Source organism: Hippocampus zosterae, chromosome 9, assembly GCF_025434085.1.
Source record: "Hippocampus zosterae strain Florida chromosome 9, ASM2543408v3, whole genome shotgun sequence".
In the NCBI taxonomy this organism is placed as follows: domain Eukaryota; kingdom Metazoa; phylum Chordata; class Actinopteri; order Syngnathiformes; family Syngnathidae; genus Hippocampus; species Hippocampus zosterae.
Window position 1 is genome coordinate 3,791,043 of NC_067459.1, and position 12,842 is coordinate 3,803,884.

The 12,842-nt window shown below is 41.3% G+C and overlaps 1 protein-coding gene across 2 annotated transcripts in view; it reads left to right on the top strand.

The window, feature by feature from the left end:
- The first annotated feature begins 1,236 nt into the window (after positions 1-1,236).
- The window catches only part of usp48 (ubiquitin specific peptidase 48), a 56,023-nt gene continuing 44,417 nt past the window's right edge, over positions 1,237-12,842 (top strand). The window contains exons 1-9 of one of the 2 annotated variants that reach the window (XM_052075076.1): positions 1,238-1,435; positions 1,765-1,932; positions 2,289-2,409; positions 2,499-2,640; positions 4,807-4,934; positions 5,017-5,141; positions 5,295-5,403; positions 9,713-9,846; positions 9,979-10,064. In XM_052075076.1, coding sequence (XP_051931036.1) covers positions 1,799-1,932; positions 2,289-2,409; positions 2,499-2,640; positions 4,807-4,934; positions 5,017-5,141; positions 5,295-5,403; positions 9,713-9,846; positions 9,979-10,064 — 979 coding nt within the window. In that variant the 5' untranslated portion in view covers positions 1,238-1,435; positions 1,765-1,798. Of the gene's footprint in view, positions 1,933-2,288; positions 2,410-2,498; positions 2,641-4,806; positions 4,935-5,016; positions 5,142-5,294; positions 5,404-9,712; positions 9,847-9,978; positions 10,065-12,842 lie in introns of both variants that reach the window. The other variant, XM_052075077.1, reaches the window with a different exon arrangement.

The window sequence follows — 12,842 nt, forward strand, 5'->3', positions numbered from 1 at the left end:
TTTGTATGATTTTCTGCTGGTCAAGTAAGACTGTATTGTAAATGTGAAGAAAGGTATTTTTGGATGGTTAACAGTCTATTAACTGTGTTAAACATATAAACATTGCAAAGTGGTGACAGTGAAGGATGGACAGTTGACAAACATTGGAACATTCACAAACACAAAAAAGGACAACTGTTTATGAAAGTCTTTGCAACATTTTGCTTACTTTAATGAAGCCTAATTCAAAACCCACTATTCTCTATGTTCACAAACTGTAATAAACCTACGTGAATCCCTTTCTCTGGTGCTTAACTGAAAATTATTTTTGAGCTCACATTCCCGTCACATTCCAGAAACATGCATGGCAGGTTAATGGAACACTCTAAATTGTCCCTAGGTGTGACTGTGAGGTTGAATGGGATGATTGTTCGTCTCTGTGCCCTGCGACTGGTTGGCATCTGGTTCGGGGTGTCCCTTGCCTACTGCCCGAAGACAGCTGGGATAGGCTGCCCCACCGCCCGTGACCCTTGTGAGGATAAAGCGGATCGGAAAATGGATGGATGGATACATGCTGCGGACAATATAATTAACACAGCATTTACAATAATGCTGCATTTACATCAAAATATACATCCATCCATCCATCCATCCATTTTCTGAACCGCTTAATCCTCACTAGGGTCGCGGGGGGTGCTGGAGCCTATCCCAGCCGTCTTCGGGCAGTAGGCGGGGGACACCCTGGATCAGTTGCCAGCCAATCGCAGGGCACACAGAGACGAACCATCCACGCTCACAATCACACCTTGGGACAATTTTAGAGCGTCCAATCAGCCTGCCATGCATGTTTTTGGAATGTGGGAGGAAACCGGAGCACCCGGAGAAAACCCACGCAGGCCCGGGGAGAACATGCAAACTCCACACAGGGAGGCCGGAGCTGGAATCGAACCCGGTACCTCTGCACTGTGAAGCCGACGTGCTAACCACTGGTCTACCGGGCCGCCCTCAAAATATACAGTGAAACTAAAATAGGTTATAAGATAAGATGCTTTATTTGCCCCACGCTGGGGAAATTTACAGTCTACAGCAGCAAGATTGTGGGTAGAAATAAGAAAGAAGAAAATCCATCCATAAGGGCAAGTTCTCCTAATACCGACTGAAATAAAAAGAACCTAAATGCAAATTCTTGCAGAACAATAGGTGGCGGTAATGCACTATTACAGTCTCCAAAGCGCTATCGCTTACAAAGAAGAAGACGACGACGACGAAGAAGAAGCGACGAATGGAACAGTATCAGCTTCCTCTTCCAGGGCTGTCTCCTACGTCATATATTAACGACGTGCACGTTCTTTTTTTTTTTTTTAGCTAAGTGATCATCTTTACGAACACAAGAGCGATAAATCTGAAATAAAATTCAATAAAATGTGAATTGATACGAACCAATTGGTGAATCAAGGTTCGCAATTAGTTGGCATTCTTTCAGAAGTTGTCAGCGTTTCATAGACTTAAATGGAATACGGAGTAGAAGACAAGGTCGGGTTGGGCTGCGCTAGTTAACGAGCCACTAGTATAAGCAGGGTAGTTCTTTTGCTAAACAGCAAATTTGACTGCGTGTTTTTTTTTATATGCGAGGTGTCGAACTGTCGCTGATGTAAAATATTACTTCCGTTAGTTGTGTGAATTAGGTAGTGTCATTAGATATTGGTGGAAGACTGCTTCCGAAGTGATTACGCATTTAGCCTGTGTTAGCATTCTCATTACATTGCAGTTTGTTCGTGTGCACAGTTGATCCTTTTGGTGAACCCTACATCCCAGGAATATGGCGCCGCGCTTACAGTTGGAAAAAGCGGCTTGGCGTTGGGTGGAATCTGTAAAACCTGAAGATATCAGACAGGAGCATATCGAGCTAGCGTACCGCATCAGTCTTCCGGCCTGCAAGAGAGGAACCTGCAGGTACTTTCAGAAATGTTCCACCATTTTCAGTTGTGATAATAGTGAATAACAAGTTAAACACCCTCGATTATATTTTCCCTGATGGAAAATTATCAACCAAACACAGCGCATCAAGTCTTTATTCCTCGTATTGGACCCTGTGTATTGCGACACAACGTCAGATGACATCAATAAACGTCACGTTAACCAATAAGAATCTTCAACGACCAGTTGTTAGATTCCCGAGTTCAGTCTTATGCTGTGACTTAAATTTGCTTAGAAACTCCTATCCAAATTGTTAGCATTCCATACAGTGTATGTATATGTAATTGTTCTTTGAATATCGGGTTTGATTAGTGTACATGCTATGACTTCAGGAGGAACTGTAAAGGCAACCCCAACTGTCTTGTTGGCATTGGGGAACAGACGTGGCTTGGGGAGATTGATGAAAATTCTTTCCACAATATTGATGACCCAAATTCAGAGCGAAGAGATAAGGTACAATATTTGATCAGTTCAATCACTGTGCATAGTACAATACAATACATTACTATTTGTAGTACTGTCTGTTTTTCTGTCTCTTACAGAACACGTTTGTTGGTTTGACCAATCTGGGTGCTACGTGCTATGTCAACACCTTCCTGCAGGTGTGGTTCCACAACCTTGAGTTGCGAAGAAGCCTCTATCAGCACTACAATTCCCGTGCAGAGGAACACAACACAGAGTCAGGTACAAGTACAGATGGTTTGTGTTTGGTAATTCAGCTGGTTTAAAATGTGTGCGGCATTAAAAAAAATAATTTGTGTACAATGGCATAGTTTTATCAAGTGTGCTTACTTGCACTAAAGAGAAGTACTGTATTGCATTAAATTGAAAGTTTTTAAAATACATGTTTTGAACACCTTAATCTAATCATGTTCGACTTATATGTCCATAGATGTGTCAATTCAAGCGCCATGGTCCAAAGGGTTACTTTAAAAATTTATTCCGATGGTTAGTAGTTACCTGTTATAAAGTGTACTTAGCATTGTACTAAAAGTACCAACATATTAAAGTATTTTAACTTTAATACTTTCAATTACTTTTGGATTAGTAAATTAGTAAACATTCAAACTATCAAAACTAATGATATGATGTATATTTTTACATGGCGGCCTGTTGGTCCATTGGTTAGCGCGTCAACCTCACAGTGCAGAGGTTGTGTGTTCGATCGGCTCCGGTCTTCCTGTGTGGAGTTTGCATGTTCTTCCCGAGCCTGGGTGGGTTTTCTCTGGGTACTCCGGTATCTTCCCAACATTCCAAAAACATGCATGGCAGGCTGATTGAACACTTAAAATTATCCCTAGGTGTGAGTGAGCGTGGATGCTTGTTCATCTCCGCGTGCCCTGCGATGGGCTGGCAACCGGTTCAGGGTGTCCCCGGCCTACTGCCCGAAGACAGTTGGGATAGGCTCCAGCACCCCCCGCAACCCTTGTGAGGATAAAGCGGATTGAAAGATGGATGGATATTTTAAAATATTTGTCTGTTCTATTCTGGAGGGAGCCTGAGCCCCTGCAATTCAAATCCAAAGCACAAGAACTGTGAGGCAGATGTGCTCACCAATGTGCATCATGCTGCAGAGATGGATGGAGGAAGAGATGGATGCATTGAAGGCCAAATGAAACACTGGCTGGTTTCAAACACTAGATAGATAGATTCCATCCATTTACCAAACCGCTTTATCCTCACGAGGGTCGCGGGGGGGGTGCTGGAGCCTATCCGAGCTGTCTTCGGGCAGTAGGCGGGGGACACCCTGAACCAGTTGCCAGCCAATTGCAGGGCTAGATTCCATTTCAAACTATTAATTAGCTGCATATGGGAAGCTCTTTTCAGATTGTTCCTGAAGGCACCACCTTAGAGAGATCAGATCGATAGATTGAATTTCATCTCATGAGGCAAATTAGTTTTGATGGCCCCACAAAGTTTTTCAGAACTCTGCACATGACCAGCCTTTGTGACGAGTCAAAAGTAAAAAAAAAAAAAAAAGTTCAATCCAATCCCTGCATCTCATACGCACTCTTGTAATTTTTCTACGATGATACTTCACCAGCAATTTTTTCCCCCCAGTAACAAATTTATCACATGATAATGGTGATATGGCATTGAAATAGTATATCTGTGTGTGATTCATGACGGAATTCGTTAAGTATTTGTTTACAAGTTGCAGGCCTGGTCTTAGCCTTCTAGTTCATAATATGATTGCAAACAATCGCGAAGAGTTTCATGTTTGCTAACGCGAGCAAGCTTTCATCGTTCAGTGAGGGACTGGCTTTCAATGCGAATTTTGTGAATTGTATTCATCAAAGATATTTATTGTTCTCTATCGCAATGCCAATGTTCAAAAGAAAAGGTTATTTGTTTTTGATAACAAGATACTTGATTTAAGATGCTCTATCATAGTATCAACAGAATAAAACTCTTGTTTTCATTTGTCATTTATCATGACAGTTTCTCAGAAAATGTATTGTTCTGTAAATTGTTATTATGACAATCCTAAGTGAGTCACCGACACCCATCAGAAATCCAGCGGTGATGAGATAAGACCGATTTGGATGAGTCTGACTCTGTATATGTATAAACACTATTCACAAAAATGTAGGGATATGAAAATGTAAAAACTTCAGGTGACTATCATGAAAGTGAGATATTTAAGTAGAAGGGTGCACTGGTGATTTCTTCATCTCAAATGTTCATTGGAACAAATGTTGACAATAGTGGGAACACCACAACAAAAATGTCTGTCGCAATAACTCGTCATGTGACCTTGACCATCAATTACAGCTTGACGACGACGTCTGATGGTTGTTTCTTGACAAATGCGGAACACTCCGCTGACAAATACTTGGTGTGTTTCAGATTATGAACCTGAGTCCATTTGTGAGCATCTGCAATATTTGTTTGCACTACTACAGAATAGTAACAGAAAATACATTGATCCTTCAGGGCTGGTTAAAGCTCTTGGCTTAGACACTGGGCAGCAGCAAGTAAGAAGCCAGCCGATTAACTTTCCTATTACTTCAACAATATGATGCCCCACAAAGTACTAGTCATTCTTTTCTCTCTCAGGATGCCCAGGAGTTCTCAAAGCTCTTCTTGTCCTTGTTGGAGGACACATTGTCCAAGCAGAAGAACCCAATCCTGCAAAATGTCATTCAGCAGCAATTCTGTGGACAGTTCTCCTATGTAACTGTGTAAGCAAACCAACTGCCACTTTATTTAAATGTCACTTTATTCTCAAAGATGCATCACGTCCGTGTACTGCCCCCACTGTTGAACTGCAAAGATTCATTTCTTCACATGAATCAAGAGAGATTTTCTAATTGCAATCGATGTTGTTTTCCCAGCTGTAACCAATGTGGGCGATCGTCTGCGCTGCCTTCCAGATTCTATGAACTGGAATTGAATATTCAGGGCCACAAGAACCTTACAGAATGTGTTACAGAGTTTCTGAAGGTATGTTAAGGTCACGGTACTAACGTAATCGAATGCGTTTTGGAAATACAAGTGCTGATTGTCTTAGTCAATGATTTGCAGTATCACCAGTGAATCTTAGAAAACAAAATAAAACAATTATTGTCAGGATGCATTTTAACTTTGGGTTGGGAAATGAACCGAAATGTAATCGTCATTTCCATTTTGACTTTACTGAACGCTGCCTCATTATGGCCATATCCGCAGTAAAACTGCAACATCAATAAGCTCAATAAGCTCCACCCTCAATGGGTTCTGTTTCTTACAGTTTCCATTGATTTAGGCCAGGAGTGTCAAACTCCGGTCCTGGAGGGCCGCTGCCCTGCATGTTTTCCAAGCCTCCCTGTTGCAACACACCAGATTTAAATGATCAGATCATCAGCAAGCTCTGCGGAAGCCTGACATTGAACCTGTTCATTTGAATCAGGTGTGTTGCAACAGGGAGACTTGGAAAACATGCAGGACAGGAGTTTGACACCCCTGATTTAGGCGATATGAAATGTTATTTTTCACCTTCTACCTAGATGTCATTTCAAACCAAAAATAAGTTAATGTTACCGTATTTTCTGCAATAAAAGGCGCACCTAATAGCCTTCCATTTTCTTAAAAGCTCACGGTGCGCCTTAAAATCCGATGCACCTTGTGGTTATTACTGTAATATGTCGATCTCAAAATGGCTCTTTGCTAGAGACATGCTTACCACGCAGAGTTCAAAGTTAAGGCGATCGGGTTATGCAGTTGAACACGAAAATAGAGCAGCGACAAGGGAGTTGAATGTTAATGAATCAATGTTATAACTTGCTGCTGTTGGTTAAGTGAACTGTGTCACTGCGTTATTAAATAAGTTTTACTGACATCTGATCGTTCTGTAGCAACGCCACTCGACAGCTAAGCTATGTTCGCTGTTGTCGTTTGTTCAAAGCTCCTTTGATCTGTGACGTAGGTTGCGTCTGCGCAGATTGGTTGAACCACGTGCGCGCTCGCGCGTGCACAGAGAGCAGCGCACTATGGACTACTGAGGCACGCTTCACTTGAGTGGTGTTGCTACAGTTCTGTTGCCATTTCCTTGAGCTTAGCTCCATCGAGTGGATGCATTGTTTTAAAACAATTGTAATTGTTTAAAAACAATTACCAAATTGGCAATTCATTGAAGGTGCACCTCATAATCCAGTGCGCCTTTTAGTGTGGAAAATACGGTAGTTTATGACGGAGGTTCACAATCTGAGGCGAGCCATCTCGTCCACCTGGCGGGAGAGTCATCTGTGACTCCTTCCTGTGCCAACGTAGTGCTGCGTGATCATATTATGACAGGATCCATAGTATTATTTAAAAACGTCCATCATGCCATCTAACCCTATTGTTTTTACAATTTTATTGTGATGTGTGGTATCGGCATTCAGGTCCTTCTAAAAAAATAGCATATTGTGAGAAAGTATTATTTTCTATAATGAACTGATCAACAGGAGGCTTTCATATATTTTAAATTCATGAAACACAACTAAATTTTATTGTTTACCGTTTATTGTTTTAATATTGATGATTTTGGCAAAAAAAATTAAGGAAGAATAAAATCCCTATCTCAAAACATTTGCTTATTTCATCCGACCAATTTTTTTGAAAAGTTGTTGTTTTTTTTAAATTTTTTTTGCAATCAATACGTGGTTGGGAATCCTTTTGCAGAAATGCAGTGTGGCATGGAGGCAATCAGCCTGTGGCACTGCTGAGGTGTTATGGAGGCCCAGGATGCTTCAATAGCGCCTGAAGCTCATCCACAGTGTTGGGTCTGGTGTCTCTCATCTTCCTCTTCACAATATCCCACAGATTCTCTTTGGAGTTCAGGTCAGGAGAGTTGGCAGCCCAATTGAGCACAGTAATACCTTGGTCACTAAATCATTTACCAGTGGTCTTGGCACTGTGAGTGGGTGCCAGGTCATACTGAAAAATGAAATCTTCATCTCCATAAAGCTTTTCACCAGATGGAAGCATGAAGCGCTCGAAAAACTCCGATCGCTAGCTGCACTGATCCTGCCTTTGATAATACACAGTGGACCAACACTAGAAGCTGACAATGCACCCCAGACCATCAGTGGCTGTGGGTACTTGACACTGGACTTCAGGCATTTTGGCAGTTCCTTTTCCCCAGTCTTCCTCCAGACTCTGGCACCTTGATTTCCGAATGACATGCAAAATTTGCTTTAATCTGAAAAAAAGTACTTTGGACTACTGAGCAACAGTCCAGTGCTGCTTCTCTGTAGCCCGGTTCAGCCGCTTCTGCCGCTGTTACTGGTTCAAAAGTTGCTTGACCTGGAGAATGCGGCACCTGGTCACCTCTTCTGGTTGTGCAGCGTTTTCTGCCACATTTTTTACTTCCCACAGACTATTTGCTCAGAGATTTCTTTCTGTGTCTTACCCTCTTGTTTGAGGGTGTCAATGGTGGCCTTCAGGACAGCAGTCAGGTCGGCAGTCTTACCCATGATTGCGGTGTTGAGTCATGAACCAGCCTTAGGAATCATTTGTGGGTGTTTAGAGTTAACTCGTTGATTCAGATGATTAGGTTAATAGCTCCTTTACAGTACATTTTCATGATATGCAAATTTTTTGAGATAGGAATTTTGGGTTTTCATGAGCTGTATGCCAAAATCATCAGTATTTAAAAAGTAAAAGACCTCAAATATTTCAGTTGGTGTGCAGCAAAATATATGAAAGTTAAATTTTTATCATTACATTATGGGAAATAATGAACTTGATCACAATATGATATTTTTTTAAAGGACCTGTATGTGTAAAGGTGTCAGCGAGTCCGCCACAACTACTCAGACTTCATAGCCGCATCATCACCGCGTCACCGGGTTTTAGCATGTGCGGCACAGTCTGTTGGCTTTCCAGGATTTATGTATTAACAACATACATGCTCACAGCACAAGCTGGCGTCATTTACATTGAATTAGCTCTCTTGCTAGCAGTTGAGTGTTTCACTTTAGGCAGGACTAATCGATTTACACTCAATGCAACTGTTGCACTAACGTTAAGGTCTGGTTCTTGGTTTGAGCGGTTATGTCTTCAGACTGTACAGGGACGGAGGGATGACGCCGCTGCTCGGTGCACATTGCCACAAGTGCAATCAATAATGAAAATGTCAGGTGGAAACACAAGCAAGCTTAACAAATTGAAAATGGGCATCTCACCTCAGAGCTTTTCAGCATATTCTAGCTTCTACGCAAACTTTTTTTCATGCGAAATCATTTATGTTTGACAGGAAAAGGGTTTGTTCAAATCCTTGTGAAATTTTTAAATTGTTTTTAAAAATTCTATGTTACATTAATGTTGTTAAAGTGTGTTCTTCATGTCTTAAAATGAAAACAAGCAAGCAAAGTCGCACTGTTTTCACTCACCACCTACTGCCCGGATACAGCTGGGATAGGCTCCACCATGCCCACGACCCTCAAGAGGATAAGTGGATCAGAAAATAGATGGATAGTTAACAATTCTTACAAGAAAAAAATTAATCAATAAAAGACAATGTAAAAATAAAATACTCCTTTTTAACTTCAGTGACAAATGATGACAATAACGTACCTGTAGTTGGTTGCTAATGCACATATTACTCTGTTATCCCTCGTTTATTGCGGTTAATGGGGACCAAAACCAACCGCGATAAATGAAAATCCGCGAAGTAGCGACCAATTAACATATACAGTCCGCAAACAGTCCGTGAGAAGCTGCAAAACAACAGTCACATAGAGCAACATATACAGTACTGTACTCCATGTATATGAAAAAAATATATATACTGTATATATATTTAAAATTATTAATATGTTTGAAAAAAATCCGCGCTGCACCGAATCTGCGATAAACGAACTGCGAAATAGTCAAATTGTCACACAACTATTGCCGGCGTGCTGGAGCCTATCCCACCTGTCTTCAGGCAATAGGCAGGGTATACCCACTACTGGTGTCCAGGCAATCACAGTAAAGCAAATCAATGGATAATTATATTGATTAAAAACAAATCAAAAGATGTGTTGTTCTGCAACCAGCATCAATGGCAACAAGTCTAACCCTCATGATACAGCTTTATCGTAGGCCTTATACATCGATACAGATAAATGAATAGCTTAGTGTTCTCAAGAATTATGCCAGACAAATGAGCATTTCGATGCCAAAAAATATTGTGATTATCAGGTATAATGAAATTCCCCCCTTGGGCCAAATTTATACCACTCATACCATTTATACGACCCGCCACTTAGTCCAACGTAAACTATTTACGCTTCTCTTCACTTTTCAGGATGAGAAACTAGATGGAGACAACCGCTACTTCTGTGAAAGCTGTCAAAGTAAACAGAACGCCACCCGGAGGATCAGACTGCACAGTCTCCCTCCGACCCTCAACCTGCAGCTCATGCGCTTTGTCTTTGACAGGTTTGTCCCAAAAATATTTCTTAAATGAAATATCCATATCCTATTAATCATCTCGATATGAAACATCGGAACAAATAATGATGCATGAGTTAGTTACCCACTTATTGACAGCTTCTCTGATGTAATCTCTAGACAAACGGGGCACAAGAAAAAACTCAACACCTACATCAGCTTCCCTGAGCAACTGGACATGGCACCTTTTTTTGAAGTCACAAAAGGTATCCCCACTTTTAATTTCAATGCTCTTCTGCTTCGGTCAGATATATGGTTACAAAAGGATAAATGACACACTTGTCATACAAAATGGATGGACAAAGTAGGATTTTGCTGACTTTAACCACACAATGCCATGGTCCATGAACTGTCTGGCTCTGTGTGAAAATGTATTTTCCTCCTAAATCTCGTAACTGGTTTGGCTATGGATGTCATTTTTGCCCAGTCTGGTCTTTATTGTTGAGTCAGGACCTGACCTGAACTGAGGTGAGGGAGACTTGAATTTTTTTCGATGTTGTTCTGGGTTCCTTTGTGACCTCTTGGATGAAATATGTTAGTTGCTCCATGGACAGCACTTTGTTTGAAAGTGCTCTATAAATACAGCTCAGGTGTGTGTGTGTTTGTGTGTGTGTTTGTTTGTGTGTGTGTGTGTGTGTGTGTGTGTGTAGATAAAGTTAATAAAAATTAATAAAAAAGTAAGTTGTAAAATTATGTTCTTAATTGTCCATAATTTTCAGGGAAATCTTCTAAAATCCATAAAAATTAACCCGCGGTGTTCATTTCATTTGTGTATGTCATTTTCCCCACCCTTCTAATTCATAGTTTTGTTGGAACATGCAGGACCTGGTACCCGCTCTGCTTTTTCGCCGTCTCCGATTAGTTCCGACGATGATCACGTGATCACTTCGGGTCATTCCGGGAAACAACAATAGATTGACGCCATCCTGGGGCAGTGAATGGATGGTTTGGTTGCCGGTTCGGCAAACAATTACCGTATTTTCTGGAAGAATCTACTCATCGAATTTATCGATCTCAACAAGTGACAGACAAATATGTAGCAACGCCACTCGAGCGAAGCGCGCCTCAGCAGTCGATAGTCCACTGCTCTCTGCTGTGTGTGCCGTGTGCGTCAGGTAAGGTTAGCTGTTGTTTCGGCTAGGCTAGCTTTTTGTTGTCATAGATCAAAGCGTATTTGATTTGTGACGTCGGTTGCTTGGTTGAAACCAAAAGACGTGCGCGTGCTTACATGTTTGCGCGGACTCACACACAGCAGAGAGCAGCGGACTTTCGACTGCTGAGGCGCGCTGCACTCAAATGGCGTCGCTACAAATATTACGGGACAATGCTATTTTCAAGTGGCGTGGCTGGAGAAGCCAGATTTCCGTTGTAGCGGCAACTTAGTATATATACTAAGTTCCGTGTTTGGGAACTTAGTATATATCTTATATATATATCCAAGTATATATCACATCTTTCCGAGCCGCCTTGATCTTAGCCTCCAACCGTCTTTTCCATGGTGGGTAACGTACCTCATGGCTTCCATGTTTGCTCTTATAGCCAAGCATCTCAAGGATCACTGATGCTGAAGCATATATCAGCTCATTGGTTTCCGTGATCGTTACGGTAGGGATCGCCCTTAGTGCTGCATTCACACTTTCCATGAGACTTTCAGGTGGTACTTCACATAGCCGTTGTAATCGGTTTCTAGGTTGCCCAGCTTTCATTCTCGCCATGATCCTAGATTTGAGGTCAGTTGCTGCCTCGCTCAGCATTTCATTCATTGGGGCTGGCCTCCCAATCTCTAGTACCCTCTTCCTCAACTGGAGGACCGCGATCCACGACCGGACCGCCGACCTCCTCTGTCCGGACCCTTGGCAAATTGTATAAAATAATTTATAAATTGATTTTTACGTTATACATTTTATATTTGTGGGCTATAATCTGCGCATTACCGCGATCGCTTGTTAAAATTATCCGTTGTATTCTTTGCGTGCACTAACAGATGTAATGCAGAGGACCGCGGCAGCGCGACTTTGTGTGTATAATGTTTGACTCACTAGAGACCCTGCCTGAGCAGGGCATGTCGGCGATAACGATGCGCTGATTGGCTCCTCTGAACTTAAGGTGTGTCCATACATAAGCGTAAGCATATACGATGCGCTGATTGGTTCCTCTGAACTTAAGGTGTGTCCATACATAAGCGTCAGCACGCATTCAAAATAGATGATAGTGTCAGGAAACAGACGCATGCGCAACGCCACAGTGTGCTCACAGCTTCAGCCCAGGAGAGCCGCACACAGACAATTAGACAAAACGAATCGCGGGAGGTTTCGATTGTGTGCAGTTTTGCTTCCGTCTACTTTGCAACTGTTTAATAGCAGAACACCGCAACATGGTAAATGAACATCCCAATGGCGTCCTCAAATATTTGCATGCCTCAGACATTGCATTCACCAATTGTGGAAGAAAAGCACTGCACATTCCTGTGCTCCCTTGTGTCAGTATTTAAAATGGTTCTTAACTCCTCTTCTGATATATTTTTTAAGTGATTTCAGAAGGGATGTGAAAAGGGGAATCGTACAAATGAAAAGGATATTTTTGTTTTTATGTTTAGTATTTATTTTGGTAAAATTAGTATTTTGTTTTGTTTTTGTTAAATTAATGGGAAAATTACAACTACTGTTTAACAAAGTTAAAATAATAATAATAATACATTTTATTTGTGGGCGCCATTCTAGAAACTCAAGGACACCTTACAACAAGCAGTTAAAATCACGAGTACAATGTTAAAAACAACATCAAATAAGAAAAATACAACAAAAATAAAGAAATAAAGAAATAAATAAATAATGGCTTTATGGTCTGAGTGAATAGGCTTGTCGAAACAGATGTGTTTTGAGGCTGGATTTGAAATGTGTTAGTGAGTCTGAATAAAAATGTCTTATTTCCCTAAAAGGGCTATTTCTATTATTAAGCAGGCACAACTTAACAAAATAAAAGCG